The following is a 25,871-nucleotide window of genomic DNA, read 5'->3' on the forward strand; positions in this document are numbered from 1 at the left end:
TTGTATGTGTTTTCCTTCCCTCTTGCGATGATCATCCAATCCTTTGGATGTGAGCAGTAGGTGATGATGTGCCAGTGGAACAAGCTTTGGAAGTTGAGGAGGATCCAACCCCTAGTACTTAGGACTTCCTTTAGCTTTTAGTTGAATAATTNTTATTTTGAAAAACTTCTAGTCTTATGTTAATATGTCTGGGATTTCTAGAACTTTTAGAACTTGTACTCAAGTTTTAATTTCCTCTTAATTTCCTTTACATTTTGGATGACTGTAAAAATATTTAAATATTGTCATCTTTATCTCTTAACTGCTTTCACATATTGTAATAGCTGAATCCTATTATATTATATGTGAATATGATATTTTTGGGATGTTACACTTACAATCATTTAAGTGTTGTTGATTTCTTATTTAACTTTATTAGAAAATTATAAACTTCTTATATTTAATTTGTAGTGTATTATTTGCATGTTATTTAATATTTATTATGTTATCATATATTGTTGTTTACTGGTGAATATTTTGATATTTTTTGTTAAATTCTGTTTAGCCTAAAATTAACAAAGATCTAACTTTGAGTTAATAGTTAAATCAACTACATGACAAGTTGTATCTATTAATTGATGTAAGGTGAATATTGATAGTGTAGTTAAGATTATCTTAATTTAACTTCGTGTGATAGTATTTTCAGATAAAATCAGAACGAATACGTGAATAATTTTTCAGTTTTTTAGTACACTTTTATCTAGATTAAGTTTATGAAGCTATTTGTGCTTTGAAACATGGTTGTAGGAAGAGCTTTTACAAGCTTTAGTTGAAAAATATTCTTCTTTAATATATTATGATTATTATAACAATGAATGGTTTCTTGGAACTTTAGACTCGTATTTTTGTACTTGCATGCAGTTGAATTTTTTTTATATTTTTTGTGTGAAAGATATCATTATTCTAATAAGTTAACTAATTTAATTTTCCAATACTTAAATGACTTAACATGTAAATGAAAAAAATTAAAAAAATTATATAACTCTTCTAATCTTATTGGTATATGTTTTACATTTAAGTTATATTATTATTATAAAATATTTGGCATGAAATAATTTTCAATTTTATATTTTTCATGCAAATATCAACTAATCATATATGGTTATATTTTCCATTTAACTTTATAAAGAAGACAAGGAAAAGAGTTCAAACCTCCAACAACTTGGGTCATCAGCACCCACTAATCATGCGTTGGTTTTTCATGTACTCTCATAATTTCTTTTTTATTTATATGAATTATATATTTTTAATATTTTTCAATATTTTCAATTGAAATTTAAAATTGACTAATTTAGAATTAATTTTCTTAACTTTTGAAAATGTGTGATACTCTAGAGTCCGGAATAGAAGACTGATTTTGCGCTACCAGGTTGATTGATTGACTTTTGTTTTATATATATATATATATATATATATATATATATATATATATATATATATATATATATATATATATATTCTAAGTTCTAATATTTGAGAATCTGATATTCCTTTCTAATTGTTGCCAATTTGCTATGTGATGATTATGTGTCTAAGGGATAGTGATGAGGGATAATAGAGAATGCACTTTTAATCATTTTCATTACTTAAATGTATAATTTAGCATTTAATCTAATGTTGAAGTAACATTGAAAATAAATAATTAAAGATAATCCTCGTTCTAGATGTTATTGAATTGCAACTTCAAAATTTCAATGTTCTGTTATTAATTCATCATATTTTCTCTATTTTGGAGGCTTCCCATAGTATTTACCCAGGAAATCTCAATTGAAATACACCATCAAGGATACAAATCTCATTTTCAAAGTTAAGGGAGTGCAGACAGCAATATGCATCTGTAGGAAGAAAAAACTGAACAGAAATGTATATTTGGGCCCATACCATATCAAACATCAGGCCTCAGGTAGCTTGTTTGTGGTTATTGCTTCCTACAATCCCCACGGTTAGTAACTGCACCTCTGAACTAACAGCGAAAAAACTAAACCATCTTTCACTATTACACCATATTACCATTGTCATTCTTATTACTTCCATCACTGTCATCGTTACATAGAGACTATTGCAGAGGAAGAAGTGGAAGAAAAAAAAAATACTTCATATAAAGAAAAATATTAAAACGCAAAAAAAAAAATACCTCGTTGAAAAAACTTTTTCAAAAATTTATTTTTTAATTTTTCAATTTGGCTTCTCTTATATAATTTAGTCTTGATTAATATGGATTAGGATAAAAAAAAACCTCAATTGAAAAAATTAATAGAACCAAAAAATCTATAAAAATTCTATGGACCATGATCAGTTCATAAGTCTTCATTTTAGAAAAAAATATTTATTTCAAATAAAAAATATATAATTAATTTTTAATTTGTTAAAAATATAAATATTTTTAATTTGTCAAAAAATTACATACAAATTTTTTTAATGAGATCAATATAGAGTTTTCAATAAATTTAGTTTCTTGTTTGTATAAGAAAATTATGTAATAATAAAACGTTGAAATTTTGATTCACTAAACATATTTAATTTTTTTTAATTGATTAAATATAATTTAAAAAATATGTAATAGTCATTTAATTTCGTTGTTCAGAATCAAAACTAAGTTATTTTATGCATTTTGGAAAATATCTTTTCATAATTTTATTATGAAAAGCTTTTTACAGAATTTCATATCATTCAAATATATTAATGAAAACTTTATTTAAAAAATCCTATTAAAAAAATTTGAGGAGTACACAAACTAAAAGCCCTATTTGAGTTTTCCCCAGTTTATGATATCACACATTCTACTGTTTCTTTCCTCACCTTATCAAATTTCTTTCCCACTTCATCATTTTAGATTTTATTTTTTAAAATTTACTAATTTAATTTAAGATTTTTTTTTCGAATTAAGAGTGGTGAGTATCTTTTGAAAAATTGTTTCAAAATTGATTAAGTTTGTTTCGAAAAATAAATTCCAGAATGAGGACGTGCAAGGAAAAATTTGTTAAAATGCGTAACCGGTCCAACCGGATTTTATAACTATAGTTTTGAGTACAAGTGACATCAATCAAATAAGTGAAGAATACTTTGTACGATAATGATATTTCAACTCTGAAATTTTGACAAACTTTTAATTTTGTGTCAGTCTTTAATTGGTCTATGTGGAAAAATATTTAAAAAAATGAAAATGATGTGGAAATATATGTCAGAGGAGTTGTAGGAGTTTTTATTTTTTTAGAGCTTTATTTTTGGGTTTCAAAAATTGGAACCTCATTTGTGAAAAAAAATTCGAGAGAGAACGTTCTCTCACTCATAAACTTCTTTTGTGCAGAATTGGTTGTTCATTCATTTTGCATGTTCATTGAACAGACGTTGTTTATCGAAGTTTTGTATCGTCATTCCATAGTTCGAAGTACCAACAAACGCTGATTGGCAAACGTTTTGAAATATTATTGAAGGCAGAAACTACCATTGACATGAGCTGTTGTTTGTGTTATCTTTTTTGTTCGGTGGGTTTGACTTGTTTTTAAAATATTTTACCATTTGGGATTGTTCTTTTTTGAGTGTTATTTTGATTTTTTTGAAACTTATTTGATGCAATGTAGGTATATTTACAATGGAGGAAGTTGATGAACAATGTGAAGTTTGTCACTAAGAAACCAAATTTTGTATAACTTTTGTTCCAAAAATGGGTAGGGATCAAAGGTCAAATAAGTGGGAATCCAAGATTAATGTTTTGCACAACGAGGTCAACACAACTCATGACATGAATTTTGAATTGGAAAAATATTTTTTTTAAAATTAATGGACATAGAAGTCATCTTAAGTCGATGATGACCATATTTTTATCAACTCCATCATCAAGAAACCAAGTTTTATATATACTTTGGACTTTTGATAAAAGATTGGGCATTTTGTAAATTGATCTATCCACTTTGTTTTTGTAAATTGATTTACTAGTCGAGAAACTAAAATTGACTTTGTTGTTTTTGGAGACCCATAATCTTGAATTGCTTTTTGGAATATTGTTGAATCGTTATAGACAACAAACAATCCTTCCAAGGACAACACATGCACACTTCAATCCAACCCAACACGTAACTCTTTAGTCTTGGTTTTTTAATTATAATATTTGTTCGTTTGATTGAAGTACTATGACATTATTTGTATTTTAGACTTTGTTTGATGTAGATATGACCGTAGAATTATTGTTGTGACATTTATGGAGTTGTGAGATGATGTTGATAAATACGAAGGAAAAACAATGTTCAATTACACAAGTGTAAGCCAGTGAAATTGTTATACTTTGGACCTTTGATTTAAAATTGGACATTTTATTCATTTTCTTTCCATTTTATTGTTTTCAAGAGGAACTCTAACGGTTTAAGGACAAGTTTGTTTGTGATTGGATTTTGGATATTAAAAATGTCCCCACTTATTTGGCCTTTGGTCACCACTCATTTTTGAGACAAAAGTTATATTAAACTTGGTTCCTTGGTGATGAAGTTGGATATAAATGTGGTCATCCTTAAGATGACTTCTATGCCCTTTAATTTTGAAAAAATATTTTTCTACTTCAGAATTCATGTCATGAACTATGTTGACATCCTGTTGTGCAAAACATTAGCCTTAGATTCCTACTTATTTAGTCTTTGGTTACCATCCATTTTTACAGCAAGAATTATACAAAACTTGGTTTCTTGGTGACAAACTTTCACCAACTTCCTCAATTGCAATAATACCTACACTATACCAAATAAAGTCCAAAAAAACTCAAAATAATAACCAAAAAACATAATAATCCCAAAATGGTAAAAAAAAAATAAAAAACAAGTTACATCCACCGAACAAGAACAAAAGATAATCCAAACGAACGACAAAAAGTTTGAAAACCACGTCAATGGTGATTTTTGCCATCATTGGAATATTCGTCAATGATGTTTTCAGTGTTCGTTAATACTTTAAAATAGCATAAGACGATAAACAAGATTCTAATAAACGACGTCGGTCCAGTAAATAATGCAAAATAGATGAACAGTCAGTTCTCCTCAAGAGAGATTTGTGGATGGGAGGACACTCTCTCATGCAATTGAGATTGCCAATTTTTTAAACCCAAAAATGAAAACCTTGTAATTCTTCTGACTTACATTTTCACCTCATTTTATATTTTCTTAAATCTTTTTCACATGGACGTGCACGTGGCAAAATTAAAAGTGTGTTAAAGTTTGAAGTCAGAAATATCATTATCACACTTTCTACATCTCATATGTTTTGTAAATGAATGAAAAAGAAACACCACGGCATCAAATTTAGCCTTTTTACTCTCAACCATCTTAATTATTACAACTAACCTCATCTACTTTGTTTTGTCTGTCAATTCACATTAATTTCTGTAGGGAAAAGTTCTCCTTTAAAGCTAAAAAACCTAACCCCTCCTGCCCACAAGAATCTCATCAAAACAAAAATTATAAAAATATTTTTTATATTAAATTATTTTTTAAATATATATAAAAACACTTACTCAATTACATTCATCACATTTATTACAAACTTTTTTCATGCACAGCAACCCTAAATATGGCATTCTCTCTGTAACATTTAAACTAGCATTTTGAAATAAAAATGATAGAAGAAATGAAAGAGTCAAATAGAGGATTGAGAAGTCAAAGAGAGGACGAAGTTCTTAATATTTTGGGCCAAGGCGAGGGCCTTAGCTTCATCAAAGATCTCCACAGCGTGGTACCCGTCCTCCACGAAACGTTTCTGCACGCGCACGCCACGCGTCTCCAAAATCTTCGCCAACTCCTTCTGCTTGTCCACCAAAGGATCTCCACCGTATCCGTTGATGAAACACGCGGGCAGCCGTCCGATTTTGTCTCCGTGAACGGCCTCCGCCGTCGTCGGATTGCAGTACACGTGGTCGCGATCCGCGCCCTCCGGGAGCGAAAGGGACCACATGAGGTCGTTAGCGGGTAACGGCACGATATGATCGTTAACGAGGCGGAGCTCAGAGTCGGAGCGCTGGGACCCACTGAAATAGGGAACGTTCATCACGATTCCGAGGATTTTGAGAGGGGAGAGATCGTGGTCGAGTGCACGGAGCGCTGCGAAGTAGGCGATGTTTCCCCCGGCGCTGCTTCCCATGAGGAAGCACTTGGAGAAGTCCACGTGGTCGCGGAGCCAGGGATGGGCCTGGGCTGGGTCACGGGCCTGGGACTGGGCCCAGAGCAGGGCGTCGTGGGCGTCGTCGTAGGCGGCCGGGAGACGGTGCTCGGGGCTGAGGCGGTAGTCGAGGGAGGCGATGACGGCTGGTAGGGAGGCGGCGAGGGAGGAGCAGGATTGGTGGAAGATGGCGGAGGAGGGGTGGTAGAGGATGAATCCGCCGCCGTGGAAGTAGAGGATGAAGGGGAGTTTTTGGGCGGGCGGAGGGTGCGGGAGGAAGAGGCGGAGGGAGGTGTTGGCGGCGGCATTGAGAGGGATGTCGAGGGAAAGAGATGGTTGGGAAGTGGGGGGTGTCGGGGAAGGAGGAACCGTTGGAACGACGTAGTTTCTGGTGAGGGAACCGTCGGGGTTAAGTTTGATTTTGAGGAAGTCGAAAGGATCCATGGCGGATGAAGAAAAAGAAGGTAGTGGAGTTCGTGGTTCTGACATTCTTCACCAAAAGGTGTTTATATGAAGAAGGATTTAATGGTGTCACTGTGAATTGAAGTGAAAGTCGTCGTGCAACATGCATATTTATTTAGGATAAAGATTCTTACGGAAAATTTCCTTCACAATATTTGAACATTGACAATATTTGAACATCATTATAATTGTTATTTTGTGATTAGTCTATACTGGTATCATTGTATCATTTAAATCAATCATATAATAACACATATGATAATGTTCAAATATTGTAAAAAAAAATTGTCTATGTATCATTATCCTATTTTTTACAACATGCATTATTCATCGCATTCTTCTTTACAATAATAATTAAAAAATATCATTAAAACATAACATCGTACAGCTATACATTTATTTATCCAACACCTTTGATGGTTTTGCATTAATGATTGTGCAGTACAACCTAACAATAGGTTACAAATTCTATCACCTCATAGTGTCGTCATGCCATTGCTACAAAGCAACGCAAACAATTTTTACGAGGTTTTGGCACATAAGATCAAATCCACCTACTCATTTTACATTCTTTATTGTGTTCACATATATAATGTCTACAAATGTATTTAATAGATTCTTTTATACTTTTTTTTATAGTTGTTAGGAATCTTAGTAATTACTTTTGAAAAACATTTTATAATTCTCCTCTTTATTGTATATCTCCTTGAATCTTTCATATTTATGTAAAATATTTACTCTAAAGAGATGTTTTGTCGCCTATTTAAGAATATTGAAGAATGTAATCAAAATTTTCAAAATAAAAAAAATTGTACCATATAGTATGTTATTTTCTGTCTTAATATTTTGCCATGGTATTATTTTCTGTCTCAATATTGAAGAATGCTTTATATATTTTCACAAAGTATATAAATGACATATGTACACAATTTAGTTGAGAAATGAAACACAATTTTGTGAATAATTTCGGAATTTCCTTTTTCTAAACTTACACCATATAACTGAAATTTGATCTATATTTTTGTTGATTTGCTCTGTAACTTCATTCGAAAATTATAAACTTCTTATACTTATGGTGTATTATATTTCTCCTTGATAGATGCTATTTAATATTTACTGATAACTATTATGTTATCATATTTATCTTTGTTTACTTGGAGAATGTTTTCAATTTTTTAAATTTTATTTAGCCTAAAAATAGCAAAGACCGAACTTTTCATTTTTCTTAATAATTTTATGAAAGGTAACTTATTATAATCACGAGTTAATAAATAGACTAACTATAGTACATGATTGATTCGATATATATATATATATATATATATATATATATATATATATATATATATATATATATATATATATATATATATATATATATATGTATATATAAATAAAAATTAAAGAATCATATAACTTTTCTAATCTGATTGGCATAGGTTTTACATTTGAGTTTTATTTTTATTATTATTACTATTATTATTATTATTATTATTGTTTCGGATAGGAACGAGATGACAATTGATCACTATGGTTCTTCTCTTCACTTCGGAATTCTTTTCGTAATAACCTTAAAATCGAGCGGTGAATACCTGCAGGTTAGCACTCCAACGCTCAAGTCAGCAGAGTTACTACAGTAATAATATTCAGAAAAGTCAATCTAACCTTTTACCTGAGCTATGCTTGTTCTATTTATAGAGAAATATTCCCACCATAATAGGAAGCACATTGGGCCAGGTCGTGTGTTCCGTGATTTCCTCCAACAACTTAGCTTCTTAGTCGTAACCGCAGTCGTAACCGCTTCCCACTTCCTAGATTCTTGCTCCGCCATTTGCTCCGCCAAATCCGCGAACTATCTCCACTACCAACTTAGCCGTTATCATAGTTCCCTTTCGGCGCAACCCCTACCCCGATCTTCCCTGCATACTTCCTGATCAACCAGGCCTTTCTAACCTTTCTCCTGCCACATTATATAAGTCAACCAGTTATCCCATACGACCATATCTTTTCCTATCGGTGCAAGTTCACTCCCGATCTTCTTCTTCGTAACCCCGACCGACTTGAATCCTCTCTATGCTACATAAGCCCCCCAAGCCCTTAGCGATGATAAGAGCGTAAGGGTTTCTCAACAATTATGTTCGTTGTTTGAAGAGATATGGCGGATGGAGGGTTTTAACTCTTGAAAAGACGTTTCATTTCCAACCGTAGGATGAGGAATCAAGGATGGCTGAGATTAACCCATGATGTCAGCACTAGAGACGTGAACAGGCACGAATTCTTTACCGTTAGATCTAAAGTAAATAAACGGTGGAGATGATGACATGAAACCGTTTATCTCGGCTATAAATAGGGGGGAGGGACCACTGTCATTTTCACTCTGCATAGTTCATTCGCCATTGAATCCCGAACGAGTTATTGTAATTACCGATCGTCGCGTGAAACAAGGTAATGTCTACCTCTTCTCCATCAACTGAGAAGTCTGGTGATGACCGTTTGGGGGGTACTGATCGTAGGGTTTCATCATCGTCAAAGTCATCTTCTAGTACTTCCAGTGATTCTAGTAGCTCGTCCGGTCATTTTTACGTGGAATTTAATATCGATGATTCCCGAACCTGGACATCTATTGTAGCACCGCCCAGGGTAGAAGGGTATGAGTGGGCTCCCCATGAGGTACAAAACTATCTTCCTTATTACATTCGTAGAGCTACCATAAGACATCTATTGCAAAAGGTATATATACTGTCTGACTTTAGGGAGGTTGATGATTATACACTAGTAGTATGCCGATCGAATGAGAGAGCATGTCACGGTCGGGAGGGGTATGGTTTAGATTTTTTCTATGTATATATCACTTTGTTCAAAGATCTAGGCGTACGACTTCCTTTTATTGAATTTCAAATGGGTGTACTAAAATACTTGAATATATGCCCTGCCCAACTTCACCCTAACGGGTGGGCTTGCATGCAAGCCTTCCAGGTGTTATGCACCGGATTATAGTTTGACCCTACCCCTAAGTCTTTCTTGTATTTCTTCCGTGTTTTCCCTAACTCTAGTAGGTCTTGGGTTTCTCTTCTTCCAGCCAAAGATAAACAGTTATTCTCTTCTTTTAATTCTTCATACAAAGATTTTAAGGCGAATTACTGTAAAATAGCTATTCGCGAGCCCGGTCGGGCAAAATATTTTCTGAATGATGGTGAGCCAAAATTTCCTTTATATTGGACCGAAGAGCCCACCTGGTTAGAGTCGTGGCCAACAACAGATATGACTGAAGATGAGTTGAAGATAATTAATAAGATCGATCAGTTACCCCGTAAGACGTCATCCCGCATGTTGATAAAACTTCTTGGCACCGATGAATTACAAAACAAAGTGCTAGGTACGTCTTGCATCCGATTGTTGTACCGATCGTCTATCCTTATTGACTTGCCTAAATTTACTTTTTATTTACAGAACTATTTGAAGGAATGGATCAGCATGCTGCTTTTGCTCGATTGATGGCTCAGAAGAAGCTTAAGAAAGTTGCTGAGAGTTCCTCGTCCCCTGTGTCACCAGCAAAACCCACTTCTACAGTCAATCCAGCCTTGAAAATAACTGATTCGGTAGAAGATGTGGTTGAGACGAAGACTGTCAAATCCCATGCTGCAAGAGGCAAACCTAAAAGGAAAGCAGAGAAAACACCTTCCCCACCCAAGAAACAAAAAATGAGCCTGCCGTTGCTAACCGGGCCATTAGACCCGAACGTTCACGTATCTGACCGGTTGCAGTTCAACCTCACACCAGAGGAAAGGAAACCGTTCAAGGACATGACGCCTAGTGAATCCCTCAACATGGCATATGAATTGATAGCTCGAGCGAGTATTTGTTTGAATTATTCTGCTGGGACAACCAAACCGTTGTTGGTGAATGAGCTGGAAATGGCCATGAACGAGTTGGCGGATTTCAAGAAGAAGAATATTGCTTTAACTTTACGCATTGAGGAATTGACTAAGCCAGCCGAGGATGATCGGGTGAAAGCGACGGATCAGCTGAACGAGTCGTAGAAAGAGGTTGCTAGTCTTAAATCTTCCATAGACACCCTGAATAACAGCGTTCAAGAGCTGACCAACAATAACAAAAACTTAACTAAGGAGCGTGACGACCTGATCATTGAGCGAGATAATTTGGTTGCGGAAACTGCCCGGCTGGGGGATCAAGTGTGCTTGGAAAGGGAATTAGGATTTGAGCAAGGAATTGCTCAATGTCACTATTTCTTCAACACTCCTTTGACCGATCCAAGTTTTGACATCATGAAGGTGGTTGTTGATGGGAAGTTGATTGATCTAGGCAGCCAAGTCACGACAAATACCGAAAACGTAGAAACAGTGGTAGACGGTCAGGTGTCTGCTGCTACCGATCTGGCATCCAAGACTACTGATCCTGCTGACAAAAGTTGAAGAACAATTTGAAATAGTAGCTATATAAGACTGTTAGTGTCTTTTTAAACAATTGTTATTATATAAGTTTGTTATGTTTAAATGCTGTATGAACACTCTTAGTAGTATCTTCGTAACATGTTGCTATTTGAATAGTTTGATAACTTCCTTATTTCCCATGAAAATATAATGATCTTCGTTATCCTTCGAGAATATGAAGAGTATCGGTCCCGATCGGATAGTTAATTGCGTTCACCCCGATAGGTATTACTTAAATACAAAAATACGAATAAAGCATAACAAGATGAACAATTTGATTGAAAAGATAGTAAACTTCTTATCCCTCTCACCCGATAGGTATCACCTTATTCGCCGATAATAATAACAACATAAGAAAATGAGTAACTTGGTCAAAAAGATAATAAGCTCCTTATTCCCCTTATCCGATAAGTATCACCTTATTCACCAATAATAATAACAACATAAGAGAATGATTAACTTGATTAAAAAGATAATAGGCTCCTTATTCCCCTTACCCGATAGGTATCACCTTATTCACCAGTAATAATAACAACATAAGAGAATGATTAACTTGATTAAAAGGATAGCACCGAATAGATTACAAGTGTAACTTATGAGTTTATTCATAAAGTATTGCAAATAGCATGGACAGGTGAGTACATAGGACCACCCCGCCTTATTCCCCATAACAAATAGAGATGTGAATCAACTAAAGTAAAACTTCAGATGAGATGCGTTCCAAGTGTTCGGTATGCTTTCGCCCGTTAAGTATTCCAAGCGATAAGCTCCATTGTTCAAGTCTTCTTTTACCCTGAACGGTCCATCCCAGTTCGCTGCTAGTTTCCCTTTAGTAGGAGCTTTCCTTGCATCTGCTGTCTTACGCCAAACCAGATCCCCTTCCATGAATCGTCGGGGTTTGACCTTAGTATTATATCTTCGTGCTACCAACCTCTTGTATGCTTCATTTTTGATAGCCGCTACATGACGCCGTTCGTCTATCACATCCAAATTGCTTCTGAGCTGTTCATTATTGATCGTCATATCCGACAGTTGTCTTCTTACCGTCGGTTCCCCAACCTCCACAAGTAGCATGGCATCTGTTCCATAGGTCAGATTGAACGACGACTCTCCTGTTGAACCATGTGGGGAACAACGATAACCCCATAAAACATGATTGATCTCGTCTACCCACCCTCCTTTAGCTTCTCCCAAGCGTTTCTTAAGTTCATTAACTATGATTTTATTCGCTGCTTCAGCCTGACCGTTCGTTTGGGGATGTTCCACCGAACTTGTGATGCTTGTGATGCCTAACTCCTTATAAAAACTTTGTAACCGTTTATCTATGAATTGTCTTCCATTGTCTGTTATTATCATCTTCGGTAGGCCGAATCTGCATATGAGACGCCATATAAACCGTTTAACTTGTGCGGTGGAGATTCTGGCCAGTGGTTCAGCCTCGACCCATTTGGTGAAATAATCTACAGCAACTAGGAAAAACTTCTTTTGAGATCGACCTAGCGGGAATGGTCCCACTATATCCATACCCCACTGGGCGAACGGCCAAGGGGAGAAAATGTTGTGTAATTCTGACGCTGGGGCGTGAAAAACGTTGTCGTGCTTCTGGCATGATATGCACTTTTGTGAAAAGGATAAACAATCTTGCTCTAATGTAGGCCAAAAGAATCCAGCCCTCAGAACACGTGCTTTCAGTGCTCGCCCCCCTGTACGTCTGCCACATATGCCATGATGCAGTTCACGCAAGACGTAACTTGCTTCATCCATGGATAAACATTTCATGATCGGTGTGAGATACCCTCTACGATATAAATCTTCCCCGATCAGACAATACCTGGATATTTTCTTTGTTTCTTCAGCCTGCAGATTATGCCCTTCGTCTTGTCGTCGTATAAGTCGGATAATTTCATCTTTCCAACAAATCTGCTTGTTCGAATTGGTGGGGGAAGAAATGGCATAACAGCCTACGGTCGGTTCGGATAATACCTGTCGAATGACTGAATTTAAAACCCCTTTTTCTTTTCCATTAGCCAACTTGGATAACCGGTCGGCACGAGTGTTCTGCTCTCGTGGCACATGGGTGATTGTGAATTCACCAAAACGTGTTTGTAACTGCTTCGCTTTATGAAAATATCGCAGTAAATAATCGTCTTTGACCTGGTAACTACCGTTCATGTGCCCCTCTACTACCTGCGAATTAGTATAGCATGCCAAACTGTCTGCGCCAACGTCCCGAGCGAGTTCCATTCCCACAGCAATCAATGCCTCATATTCAGCCTGATTGTTGCTTGCCTTGAACTTAAAGACGATAGATTGTTCAACAATCATATCGTTCGGTCCTACCAATACAATTCCCGCTCCTCCTCCAACTTTGCATGCTGATCTGTCCACATAAAGTTTCCAGGCATGCGTAGGTATTGTATATGGTAGTTCCACTGCAAATTCGGCTAAGTGTTGTCCCTTTACCGAACCTCTGGGTTCACACTGCAACCCAAACTCGGACAGCTCAACGGACCACCCTATCATCCTTCCGACTAAATCTGGTTTGCGTAAGATTTTAGCTATTGGGTAGTCTGTTCGGACTATCACTTGATATCCTTGGAAATAAGGTCGAAGACGACGGGCGACATATAAAAGAGATAAGGCTACCTTCTCCAACTTTTGATACCGAACTTCCGTTTCTTTCAGGCTTCGACTAACAAAGTAAACTAATTTGAACTGAGGCTCTTCTTGGATCAGAGCTGCACTAATGGCAGTATCAGTTACTGCCAGGAAGATATGCAACGCGTGACCGAGATCAGGTCTTCCCATGACATGTGGGACGGTTAGGATTTCTTTTACTCCCTTGAATGCTTCTTCACACTCCTCATTCCATCCTTCGGGGGTGTTTTTTCTCATGAGTTTCAAAATGGGTTTAATCTTCTCGGCTAATTTGGGGATGAATCGTGATAAGGATGTCAACCGACCGACTAGGCATTGTATTTCTTTTAAACTGTTTGGGCTTCGCATTTCCAGAATGGCCTTGCATTTATCGGGATTCGCTTCTATTCCTCTATCAGTCAGCATGAACCCCAAAAACCTTCCCGTGTTAACCCCGAACGTGCATTTTGCGGGATTTAACCTCATCCCCCATATTTTCTAACTTGTCCCAGTACCTCCTCTAGATCTTTGACGTGGTCTTCCAAAGAATGGCTACGTATAACCATATCATCGACGTATACCTCCATACAACGTCCTATCTGATTCTCAAACACTTTATCCATAAGCCTCTGATAGGTAGCTCCAGCATTCTTCAAACCGAACGACATTACATTATAGCAATATGTACCTCGTTCGGTAATGAATGCAGTCTTTTCTCTGTCGGGAGAGTGCATCGGTATCTGATTGTACCCCGAATAAGCGTCCAGAAAGCTCAGTATTTTATAGCCAGATACCCCATCAACCAAACCATCGATGCTAGGGAGAGGATAAGTGTCTTTTGGACAGGCTTTATTCAGATCGGTGAAATCTGTACACATCCTCCATTTACCATTAGATTTCTTGACCAGAACTACATTAGCCAACCAGGTAGTATATTTCACTTCACGGATGAATCCCGCATCTAACAATTTCTATACCTCTTCATCTACCGCCTGTCTCTTTTCAGGGCCTAATCTTCTTTTCTTTTGTGCGACCGGTCGAGCATCACGAAATATTGATAGTTTATGAGAGATAATATCAGGGTGTATTCCCGGCATATCAGATGGTACCCATGCAAATAGATCCTTGTTTTTAAACAAAATTCTATCCACTTCCTTCGCTTGTTCTTCACTCAAGCTTTTCCCGATCGCTGTGTACCTGTCCGGTTCGTTTCCTAGACTGATCGGTTGGGTTTCACCCATAGGCTCCAACCGATCGTCCGTGTTTAACCTTGGGTCTAAATCAGCCACCGCTATCACCGATCGATCCTCCGGTTTCGTGTGAAGTCGTTGTCTTACTTTGAGTCCAGCCGCATAACATTCCCTTGCCATCTTTTGATTGGCACGGACGGTACACACCTTTCCCCGATCATCCGGATATTTCAATACCAAATGTGGTGTTGATAGAATCGCCCCAAATGCATTCAAGCAAGGTCGTCCTAAAAGTGCATTGTATGATGTATCCGCCTCTACCAATAAGAAACGGACTTGAAGCTCCTTTGCATCTCTTTCTAATCCCAGGCTGACTTTGAGTTCTACATACCCCCTGGTATCTACCCGTTCTCCCGCAAAGCCTACAATTTGCTCATGAAAAGGTTGAATGGCCCCTTCTAGTATATCCATCTGTTCGAATGTTTTCCAATATAGAATATTGGCTGAGCTCCCTTGGTCAATCAACACCTTTCCCACTTGATACCGAGCGATCATAGCAACTATCACCATCGGGTCGTCCTGATCAGGGTCGGGGGCATGAAAGTCTTCATCTGAAAAGGAGATTACAGGCATAGATCTCCGTTCGGCTCCTACTTGGTTTACATGATGCAAACTTCGTAAATGTCTTTTTGGGCAGATATTGATGGGCCTCCTCCTGCGAATCCATCAGAAATAGTGTTTATGATGCCCCTTGTCACTCTTTCTCTACTCCGACTTCTACTCCTACTCCGATCGTGTCTACTTTTGGTCTTTTGGTGATTGGTGGTGATCGGTATCGACGTCTGACGGCGTTGCACGAATTTTTGTAAATGCCCGGCCTGAATCAAATTTTCTAACTTGTCTTTCAAGGTATTGCAATCTTCGGTAGTGTGTCCTCTGTTTTGGTGGTACTTACAATACTTATTCTGATTAGCTCCTAAATGTGTAGGAGCTCGGACCACTTTCAACAAATCAGCTCTCAAAGCTTCTTCCATTACTCTGGCACGAGGAGCATTGAGAGGTGTGTGATGCACGTTCTGCAACATCCTTGGTGGATCTATCCTTCTATGCCCGACCGGTCGTTCCTCTCTTCTTTGCGTCCCCCTACTCGGTCCTTCTTTCCTCATCTGTTCTCTCGGTTCATTATCATGGCCTTTATAGTGAGCTCTTCCTTCTTCGATTCGGATAAAACTTGCTAATTTGTGCTGCAAGTCGGCCATGCTTTGCGGTTCTTCTGCGTATAAGTAATCCACAAAAGGTCCAGGCCTTAAAGCGGTAGTCAAGGCGCTGACTATCAATCTTTGATCAACATTCCGTACCTGTCGGGCCATTCGATTAAATCTCTCCATGAACCCTTTGAGTGTCTCCTCTCTTCCTTGCCTAATTCTCATCACGGTTGTGTACGTCATTCCAGGTGTTTTACTTGATATATATTGTTGGCTGAATAACCTTCTAAGAGTAGCAAAGGAGTCTATCGTTCGGGGTGCCAACGAATGAAACCAATCTAGAGCCTCTCCTTTTAGAGATAAAGAAAAGACTCTGCACCATACCATTTCATTCGAAGAATACACTGCCATAGCGTCGACGAAGGATCTGAGGTGCTTAATAGGATCTGTGGAACCCCCATACCGTTCCATTACAGGCAGCACCTTGTTTTCTGGCATGCCCGTTCGCATTACACACGTTGTGAATGGATGCAGGCCTTCTGCTTGATCGGGTGTCTCAATCCCTCGATCGGCAATGGTTTGAACCCGTTCGTCGGATGCATTTCGATGACCGTCATTACGGCCATTGAAATTGGCTCCGCTATTTTCACCCCCAACACCGTTCCTCTAGCCTACATTCAGACCATTCTCCTCACCTCTTGGCCTATTCTGTCTGTTTTCATTTCCCACCCGCTCTTCTCTATCTCTCGCATCCATCCTCCTACCACCTCCTCTTTCATGTTCACCTTGTTCATCCACTCTCCTGACGTTGTCATTTCTCCTCATCCCCTCTTCCCCAGTGGCCCGATGACCACTCTCCTCACTTTCAATGTTCACCGTCTCTAGCTGAACAGAGTGAGCAGGTAACCTGTTCTGAACTCGTTCAGCCCGTATTGCAGCTATTTCGACTCTCATTTCTTGCATTTGACGCTGCATTTCTTGAAGTAGCTGTAGCGAAAGGTCTCCTGCCATTGTGATCGTATAAAGGCTTGTAACTATCTCGCCCCACGGTGGGCGCCAAAATGTTTCGGATAGGAACGAGATGACAATTGATCACTATGGTTCTTCTCTTCACTTCGGAATTCTTCTCGTAATAACCTTAAAACCGAGCGGTGAGTACCTGCAGGTTAGCACTCCAACGCTCAAGTCAGCAGAGTTACTACAGTAATAATATTCAGAAAAGTCAATCTAACCTTTTACCTGAGCTATGCTTGTTCTATTTATAGAGAAATATTCCCACCATAATANGANGCACNTTGGGCCAGGTCGTGTGTTCCGTGATTTCCTCCAACAACTTAGCTTCTTAGTCGTAACCGCAGTCGTAACCGCTTCCCACTTCCTAGATTCTTGCTCCGCCATTTGCTCCGCCAAATCCGCGAACTATCTCCACTACCAACTTAGCCGTTATCATAGTTCCCTTTCGGCGCAACCCCTACCCCGATCTTCCCTGCATACTTCCTGATCAACCAGNCCTTTCTAACCTTTCTCCTGCCACATTATATAAGTCAACCAGTTATCCCATACGACCATATCTTTTCCTATCGGTGCAAGTTCACTCCCGATCTTCTTCTTCGTAACCCCGACCGACTTGAATCCTCTCTATGCTACAATTATCATTATTATTATTATTATTATTATTATTATTATTATTATTATTATTATTGATATATGAAATAATTGTCAATTTTATATTTTCAAAGCAAATATCGACTAATCATATTTTAGTAGTTATATTCTCCGTTTAAACTTTAGAAAGAAGACAGGGAAAGGAGTTAAAACCTCGGCAACTTGGGCCATCACCACCCACTTGTCATGTGCGGATTTTTCTTCATGAACTTTCATAATTTCTTTTTTATTTTTATGAATTATTTATTTTTAATATTCTTTCAACATTTTAAATTACAAAAATTTAAAATTGCTATAACTAATAAATCATTTTAATATAATTTCTGTTTATTGCTAATTTCATATTTTACCTTTGATTTCATAAAATAATATTATTTAGGTAAATTAATTCTTTTTTCAATACTATTTTTTTTCTTTTATGATTTTTCATTACTCAGACATTTAAAAAATAAAATTTAAAAACAATATATTTTAATTTTATTTTATAAAATAATATTATTTAAAAATAATAATAATTTTATCTTAAAAAATTATCTAAAATAAAATATATTTATATTAAATTATAAAATAAATATTTTTATTATTGAATATTTTTCATATGTTAGTATGTAAATTTAAGTTGATATTATCTAATAAATAATTTTAAGACATTTTTGTGTGTGTCCTAACATTTAAAATGGAAGCTTTAAAAGAAAAGGTTGTCTTTTTGGTTCTTCATTGTTGAGCTAAGGAATGTTTCACTTTCATTCTTATTCTTCTTAAACATGAAATGGTTTGGGAATGAAAAATACTAACGTGTTTTCTCATTGTGGTGGAAGGAGGTTGGGTGTAAAATTCATTTGTGATGATATTACAATCTTGAAAACTATTAAAACCCCTCTGAATAAGGAGAAACAATTTCGAGGTACTCTAATACTACAAAAATATTTAATTTTATCAGGGTTATTTTTTACGTTAGCAGGAGTTAAAACCCCCACTAAATACGTTTCTCACGGTTGCAGAAATTACTAGGAAAACCAACGTCACAATTACTGGCAGTTTTACCGGCGGTTCCGCTAGTACTAATGGGGTTTTTCAAACACCGCCAGTACTTACAGGGTTTTTACAAATTCATATAAGTAAAATTCATTAGTTTTTTTTTTTTTAAAAAATATGTAACAAACAAGCCTAAATCTTGTGTAAATCATTATTTTCGGTGCATAATAAACATGGTGATGTGGATTTTTTTATGACATGGAATTTAATTTTCATTTTTATGCATCATATGAAACCTTGTTAGTAGAATTAGGGATTTGAAGGAGAATTAGAATTAGGAATTTGAATAGATTATGAATGTTGAATTAGGAATTTGAATAGATTATGAATGTTAATCGAAGGAGTAGGGAATGAGATTTTATGCAAAAATTGAACGTTCGTCAGTGATCGAAGGTTGTCGGAAATTAAGGTGAGTTTCATTTGTGGGTGGTCGTTGATTGTTTTACTTCATTTTTTATTTGTTGTGGTGGTTGGGTGTTGTGTTTTCATTTTGGGACATGAATATTTTGTTTTTAAGGTAGCAATTGTTATTTGTTATACATTGTTTGTTATTGTCTCCTATTTCATTTTGAAATTTGTACAAGTTGTAGTCCCAAATACATGAAGCAGTTTTGATATTATAGGTAGACTAATTTGATGGAGATTGTGAGTTATTGTCATTGTAAACTCTAGAGTATGTAAACGTAAAACTCACAATTAGGTGACATTTCGATTAAGCCAATCCTGAAAATTAATATTTAAAATCTGATGTTCTAATAAGTTTCTTTTTTGTCAACATTTGTCTTTGCCATTTTCCCTCTATTTTCGAACAAATGATTCCGATGATTTTAGTCTAAGGTAGTGAAATTTATATTTTTACTAATTCAAACCTTAATCACTTAGCTCAATATTCAATATTTTTCTTGATTGATAATTGAGACTACACACCCTACTATAGATTTAAAAGGCATATACATCATTCTCAAACCCTTACCCTTCATCTGCTCCTCACTATAGTAAGGTCTAAAGTGTGAGTGATGTAATTTTGCAAGGTTCTCCACAAATACATTTTTCTTGGGAGACATCCATGATTGATTGTTTCTTTTCACATGGAATTATTGGATGTTTGCATTACATGCCCAATAAATTGATTTCTTTTTAGGTTATGTGTATGTTATCTATTATTTTATTTCCTTTGTTTTCCTGGTTTATTTGACAATTCCCTACCCCATCCTTCCCTCGTGTTTTGTAGGGAGAAAGGAAATGTTTTGTAGTGATAATTTTGATTTCATAAAGTATATTTCTATAATTTTTTAGAAGATTTTTATGTGAATTTTGTTGTAAGTTGTTGAAAGCTTTCCATGCATGCACTGCACTGAGCATATATATTTTGCTGTGAGGTCGTTTTCCTATTCGGTACCATAATCGATTTCATTTTACTTTATATTACTCTCATCTTTATCAAATTTCTTACAATGTATGCTATCCATTTGCTTACATTGTGTCTCACTAGTTTATTTTTATTAAACATTGTATATAGGAAAAATAAGAATCCACAATAACATCATCTCAATCAAAAGAAATATTAAGTTAAATTCATTGAATCATGCTTTTAAGATTATAAGATATTAGTGCAGAAATGATTTTAGACGTCTGTTATTTTGGGCTTTTAACTTCTGCTCTCTGTCCGACGTCTATAAGGGTGACGTTAATGAGACGTCGGACCCTTTATGGTCAGACATCTCTATAGACGTCGGACCTATATAGGTCAGACGTCTATATAGACGTCTGATCCATACAAGTCAGACGTCTTTGAGGTTGCTCCTGACTAATGGTATTTCAAGTTTACAATTTTATATTTTAGTTGAAGAGAATGTATTGTATATTTTTTTTATTGGATGGTTTTAAAAACGTAGTAGAGGGAATTGGAGAGTGCAAAACGCAAGAAATCGCCGCCAAAGAACGCCGCCCAAGCACACGAAAATAACTGCACCAAAACCCAACGAAAACGCATTTTAATTGGTTCAAATGAAAGATAATGCATCAAAGAGTCATGTAATCGGAGTAAAACTAATTTAAAATGGTGCAAAAGTGAGAAAACGAACTTGAAAAGCGTAACCCGTAGAGAGAAAACGCGACGAAGATGATGAACAATGAGTGCGCGTAACGACTGCCTCACGATCACGATGTTTTAATGCCGACATTTAGAAGTCGGTTCCCTTATAGCAGACGTCTAAAGGGCTTTAGAAGTCGGTTTTTTCCAATAACAGATGTCTAAATGAAGTCAAAAAGTGATTTTTTAAATTTCTGGGTTTAGGGTTTAGACGTCGGTTCCCACAATAAGAGACGTCTAAAGTGCTTTAGAAGTCGGAGTGGCAGGATCAGACGTCTAAATGGAGTCAAAAAGTGACTGAAAGAAATGACTTTTCACCTACCTGTCAGACTTATAGACGTCAGTTAGGAGGGGCCCCGACGTTTAAAATATTATAAACGCCGGGGTACCTTCTAATTGACGTTTATATGGAACCAAAAGGTGACTTTTTTAATTTTTGGGTTTAGGGTTTAGACGTCGGTTCCCCCAATAACAAACGTCTAAAGTGCTTTAGAAGTCGGATTGGCAGGATCAGACGTCTATATGGAGCCAAAAAGTGACTTTTTAAATTTTTGGATTTAGGGTTTAGACGTCGGTTCCCCCAATAACAAACGTCTAAAGTGCTTTAGAAGTCGGATTGGCGGGATCAGACATTTTTATGGAGCCAAAATGTGACTTTTTAAATTTTTGGGTTTAGGGTTTAGATGTCGGTTCCCTTAATAATTGATGTCTAAAGGGCTTTAGAAGTCGGTTCCCCACATAACAGACGTCTAAATAGAATAAAAAATTATATTTTATTAACTTTTTAGTTTAGTTTTTACCTCTTTTCGGGGGAGCCGACGTCTATCATATTATAGACGTCGGGACCCCTCTTAACTGACGTCTATATTGACAACTTATTTACGAAAGTGCCACCGGTCATTAATTTTCGTCGGGTCCCCGCTTAACTGACGTCTAAGGGGTGACATTAAAAGCCAATTCTGCACTAGTGAGAGCATTGTGAATACCTTCATGACCTAGATATTTGATCAAGGAAGCGTACCAAATGAAAAAGATAATGAAGAAGAACAAAATTAATGATTATTGTGAAGAACGTGTTTCTTTTTTTTACTATCGAACAATATTATTTCTTATGCTGAATAATTAATTGTACTGAACCATGTTTATAGTTTATTTTATATAATAATATTTAATTTTAGTTTCAAAGATTATTTCTTTGCATGTTTTATTATTAAAACATTTTTATGATAATCAAATAATTTCAATAATACAAAATAGAAATTGAAATTATTTTCACTTTCGGAGGTGTTGGAAATCCCAACTGGATAACAATAGTAAGTACCAATGGTTTTGGAAAAACCTAGCAAGTACCAACAATTTTGGAAAATTCCAATAAATACCGATAGTTTTAGGAAACCGCATCAAGTATCGACAATAGTTTAATTTCATAAAATAATATATTAATATTATCTAAAAATAATAATAATTTTTAAATTAAATAGATAATTATCTGATTTTGATTGTAATTTTCTTCCAAGAATCGGTAATGACTTTTCAATTAATCAGTCCACACAAACAATATATCTTATAATTATAATTACTTAACTTATATATTCATTTTTATTATATTACTAATATATATATATATATATATATATATATATATATTTTTTTTTTTTGTAAGGTCTGGGAAAATAAAATATAACTGTGCATACGTGGCAACAGAACATTAGGCAAAGTTTTAAAATAAAATTGTATTAAAGCATTCCCTTCCAAAGTTCAGCCCTTTTTTTTATTTTCTTTGTCATGATAGTTTCACTAAAACCCAACATAGTTCTTCTTCTTCTTACTTCAGTGTTATGCTTTCCATCCACCATAACACAAAATCTAACCGTTTAATTTCTGATTAGGGAGCTCTTAAGCGTTCTCGAGACTGCAAGCAACATTTCTACTGTTCGAATTTCAATTTCCTTCAACAGGTAAGAAAAACCCCTTTTCTAAGTCATTCTAGGGTTGTATTCATGCAACAAAATCTTGTTGCATATAACCCACCTTGTTTTTCTTTGAATTCTAACCTCACTTAGATTCTAAAACTTGTTTCCGTTCCAAATTTAATGATCTATAGGTGGTTCTAGTGTTATCTTCAAATTCCAAGAGAGCGGGCTAGATTATATTTATACTGCGCTGTTGAACAAAGGTAAGGGAAGTTGGGATTTCCTTTCTATTCTATGAAATTAGGATATGCATGTATTAGATTCTTTGAAATTTGTGGAATGATGTATATGTAATTGTGAAATAGAAAATTTTATGATTTACCTGATGTTCATAAATTTGATGTATATGTGTGCGATTTTTTTGATCTTTATTGTATGGGATTATGAAACTGAAGTGTGGAACCAGTATGATTAATATAAGCTGTTGATTTGAGCTGTTAGGATGGGGTAAATTTTGATTATGCAGATCTTAAATAGAAAGCCACTAGTAGGTTTATGTTTTAAAGTGTTTTAGAAGAAGGGTAATGGTGATTTTTAGATTTAAGGATTTGAAATGAGGTTAGGCACTTGGGATAGCTTAGATGAGTCAATTATGACTTATTAGAAGTACTAAAAGGGTTAGAATTGGTAGCTAGGCAGTACAATTGGAATTGACCCTTTAAGTTAACAGAATGGGAGTTTTAGAGTAGATAATGAAGCATAATTGATAAAGAAAGGGGTTGGGAACGTTTATAGCCACTTAAACAAGTTTAATTCAACCTGAAGGACGAATTAGGGGTGGAAGAAATTCATAAAAAGGTCTAAAACGAAACTTAGGGATGTGAGTTCTACAAAATCTATAGAAAATTCTTGAAGTTTACTGTAGACGCCACGCTTGGGCGCCCCTGAAGGGGGCCGGGCGCCCTTCAACGCGCTGTTTCACCTTAATTATGGCGCTCGGGCGCCCTTAAAGGGGGTTGGGCGCCCTTTTCTGCTGTTGTTTTTGTTTTTGATAGTTTGTGGGGTTCCGAATGTCCGTTTTGGACGTTCTTTAGATCGTTTTGGGGGGGTTTTTGACCCTCCCCCGAAGCCATTTATGAGGGTCTCCAAGCTGTTTAAATTACTCAAGTATTGGTAATTAAAGGTTATAAAGAAACTTGTGTTAACCAGTGATGTTTCAGTGAAAGTATGTAATGTCTGAGTATGTATTAGTTGTTTCTATGACATGACGAAGGAGTGTCTTGTATGTGAACATGTATATAGCTTGTATGATTGGGAAAGAATACGATTGTGAATTTTGGTTCAAATGTATGTGAATTGGGAAAGGAATAAAACAGATTTTCTAGTGTGTGGATGATGGTAACTACATAATCTCTCGGTGAGATTCTTAGTGTTTAGAATGAATGTAGAGGCTTCCATATGAGGGTTATCCCTAACACTCTAATGGTCTTTCATTCTCACTTAGAGAGAATTGACGTGTGTGGTGAGAGTAGTGGGAGGTCCTAGGGTAGGCGCTATCACTGGAGGTCTATTCCGCGATAACGGACTAACCTTGTGTGTGGTCGGGTGAAACCCCTCGGCAATGGCTTTGCAAAGCAGTAGAGGCCACCACAAGTGCACAACCCGCCCCAGCTCTACATCCATTCTAAGTCCGGATGAGTTTAGAAGTCATAATATGATAGGATACTTGTTTTGGTGTATTCTATGAAGATGATTTCTATGTTGATGATGACTTGCATGCTCTGTGTGAATCTTCTTAATTACATCAGATCGATTGAATTACCTTATTTGTTTATAGAAACCTAGCTTACCCTTATATTGTGTGTTGTATGTGCTTGTCTTCCTCCTTGCGATGATCACCCAATCCTTTGGATGTGAGCAGTAGCTGATGATGTGCTCCTGGAACAAGCATTGGAGGCGGAAGAAGACCCAGCTCCAAATTCCTAGGACTTCTATTAGACCCAGATTATTTAGTTCTTTATTTTGAAAGACTTTATGTATTTGACATATTCATAGGCTTTCATTTCGTCTTGTATTTTAGAAAATTCTTAAGATTTTAATTAGGTTTTAAATTCCCCCTATATTTTGAATAATTGTATCCCTTAATATTACCATTTGTACGCTCCTAATTACTTTCTTTATCATGACCTGATGCATTCCATGTATTTATATGTTGGGATGTCATAGACATATATATATATATATATATATATATATATATATATATATATATTTCAAACAACACAATATAACTAATAACACAATATAACTAATAATAGAAACTGGTAACATAACTATACGGTCTGACCGCAACAAAAAATAAGCATAAAAACATTTCCAAATAGCATAACAACAATATAAAAACACATTCAAACAACTTAAAAATAATTCGGAAACACACCCAAACTACTTAACAATCCAAAAACACATCCATATCATAACAATCATACATACCAAAAAAATTCACCTACTTACATTTGTTATATATATTATATAATTTTTATTATTATTATCTACCTGTCATAATAATATGTACCTGTCATATACCTGTGAACACATATAATACATTTTACAATTATTATTACTTAACTTATATACTCATTTTTATTATATATATATATATATATATATATATATATATATATATATATATATTATCACTGCCTATCACACATTTTAATCTATATATACCAACTGTTAATCTATGTTAGATAATTTATATCACATTAATCTTCGCTAAAAATCTAGTATAGATAACTTGTTGGTATAAAATCAACTGTTTAAATTTAATGGTAAAAAATTTAATTATGATAAAATATATGATCCGCATATAAAATATTAATATGTAGGAGTCAAATAGTAAAAAATAAAACAAGATTAAGAATTTATTTATCAATTATTACGCATGCATTAAAGGATAGAAGAAATTTATCAATTATTACGCATGCATTAAAGGATAGAAGAAATTTATCAATTATTACGCATGCATTAAAGGATAGAAGAAA

General features: G+C 35.6%; 2 protein-coding genes and 1 pseudogene across 2 annotated transcripts; 1 reads left to right on the forward strand and 2 right to left on the reverse strand.

Annotated features, from left to right (window-relative positions):
• Window positions 1–5,536: 5,536 nt before the first annotated feature.
• Window positions 5,537–6,796, reverse strand: LOC106779371 (probable carboxylesterase 8). Its single transcript, XM_014667463.2, has one exon. The coding sequence runs from the start codon at window positions 6,664–6,666 to the stop codon at window positions 5,659–5,661; it is 1,008 nt and encodes a 335-aa protein (XP_014522949.1). The 5' UTR covers window positions 6,667–6,796; the 3' UTR covers window positions 5,537–5,658.
• Window positions 6,797–11,777: 4,981 nt separating this feature from the next.
• On the reverse strand, window positions 11,778–14,213 carry LOC106779360. The gene has a single exon (XM_014667454.1). It carries the CDS (start codon window positions 14,211–14,213, stop codon window positions 11,778–11,780), a length of 2,436 nt encoding a protein of 811 aa, XP_014522940.1.
• Window positions 14,214–17,203: 2,990 nt separating this feature from the next.
• The window catches only part of LOC106779361, an 11,563-nt pseudogene continuing 2,895 nt past the window's right edge, over window positions 17,204–25,871 (forward strand).

This window comes from Vigna radiata, unplaced genomic scaffold (genome assembly GCF_000741045.1).
Source record: "Vigna radiata var. radiata cultivar VC1973A unplaced genomic scaffold, Vradiata_ver6 scaffold_194, whole genome shotgun sequence".
Lineage (NCBI taxonomy): Eukaryota > Viridiplantae > Streptophyta > Magnoliopsida > Fabales > Fabaceae > Vigna > Vigna radiata.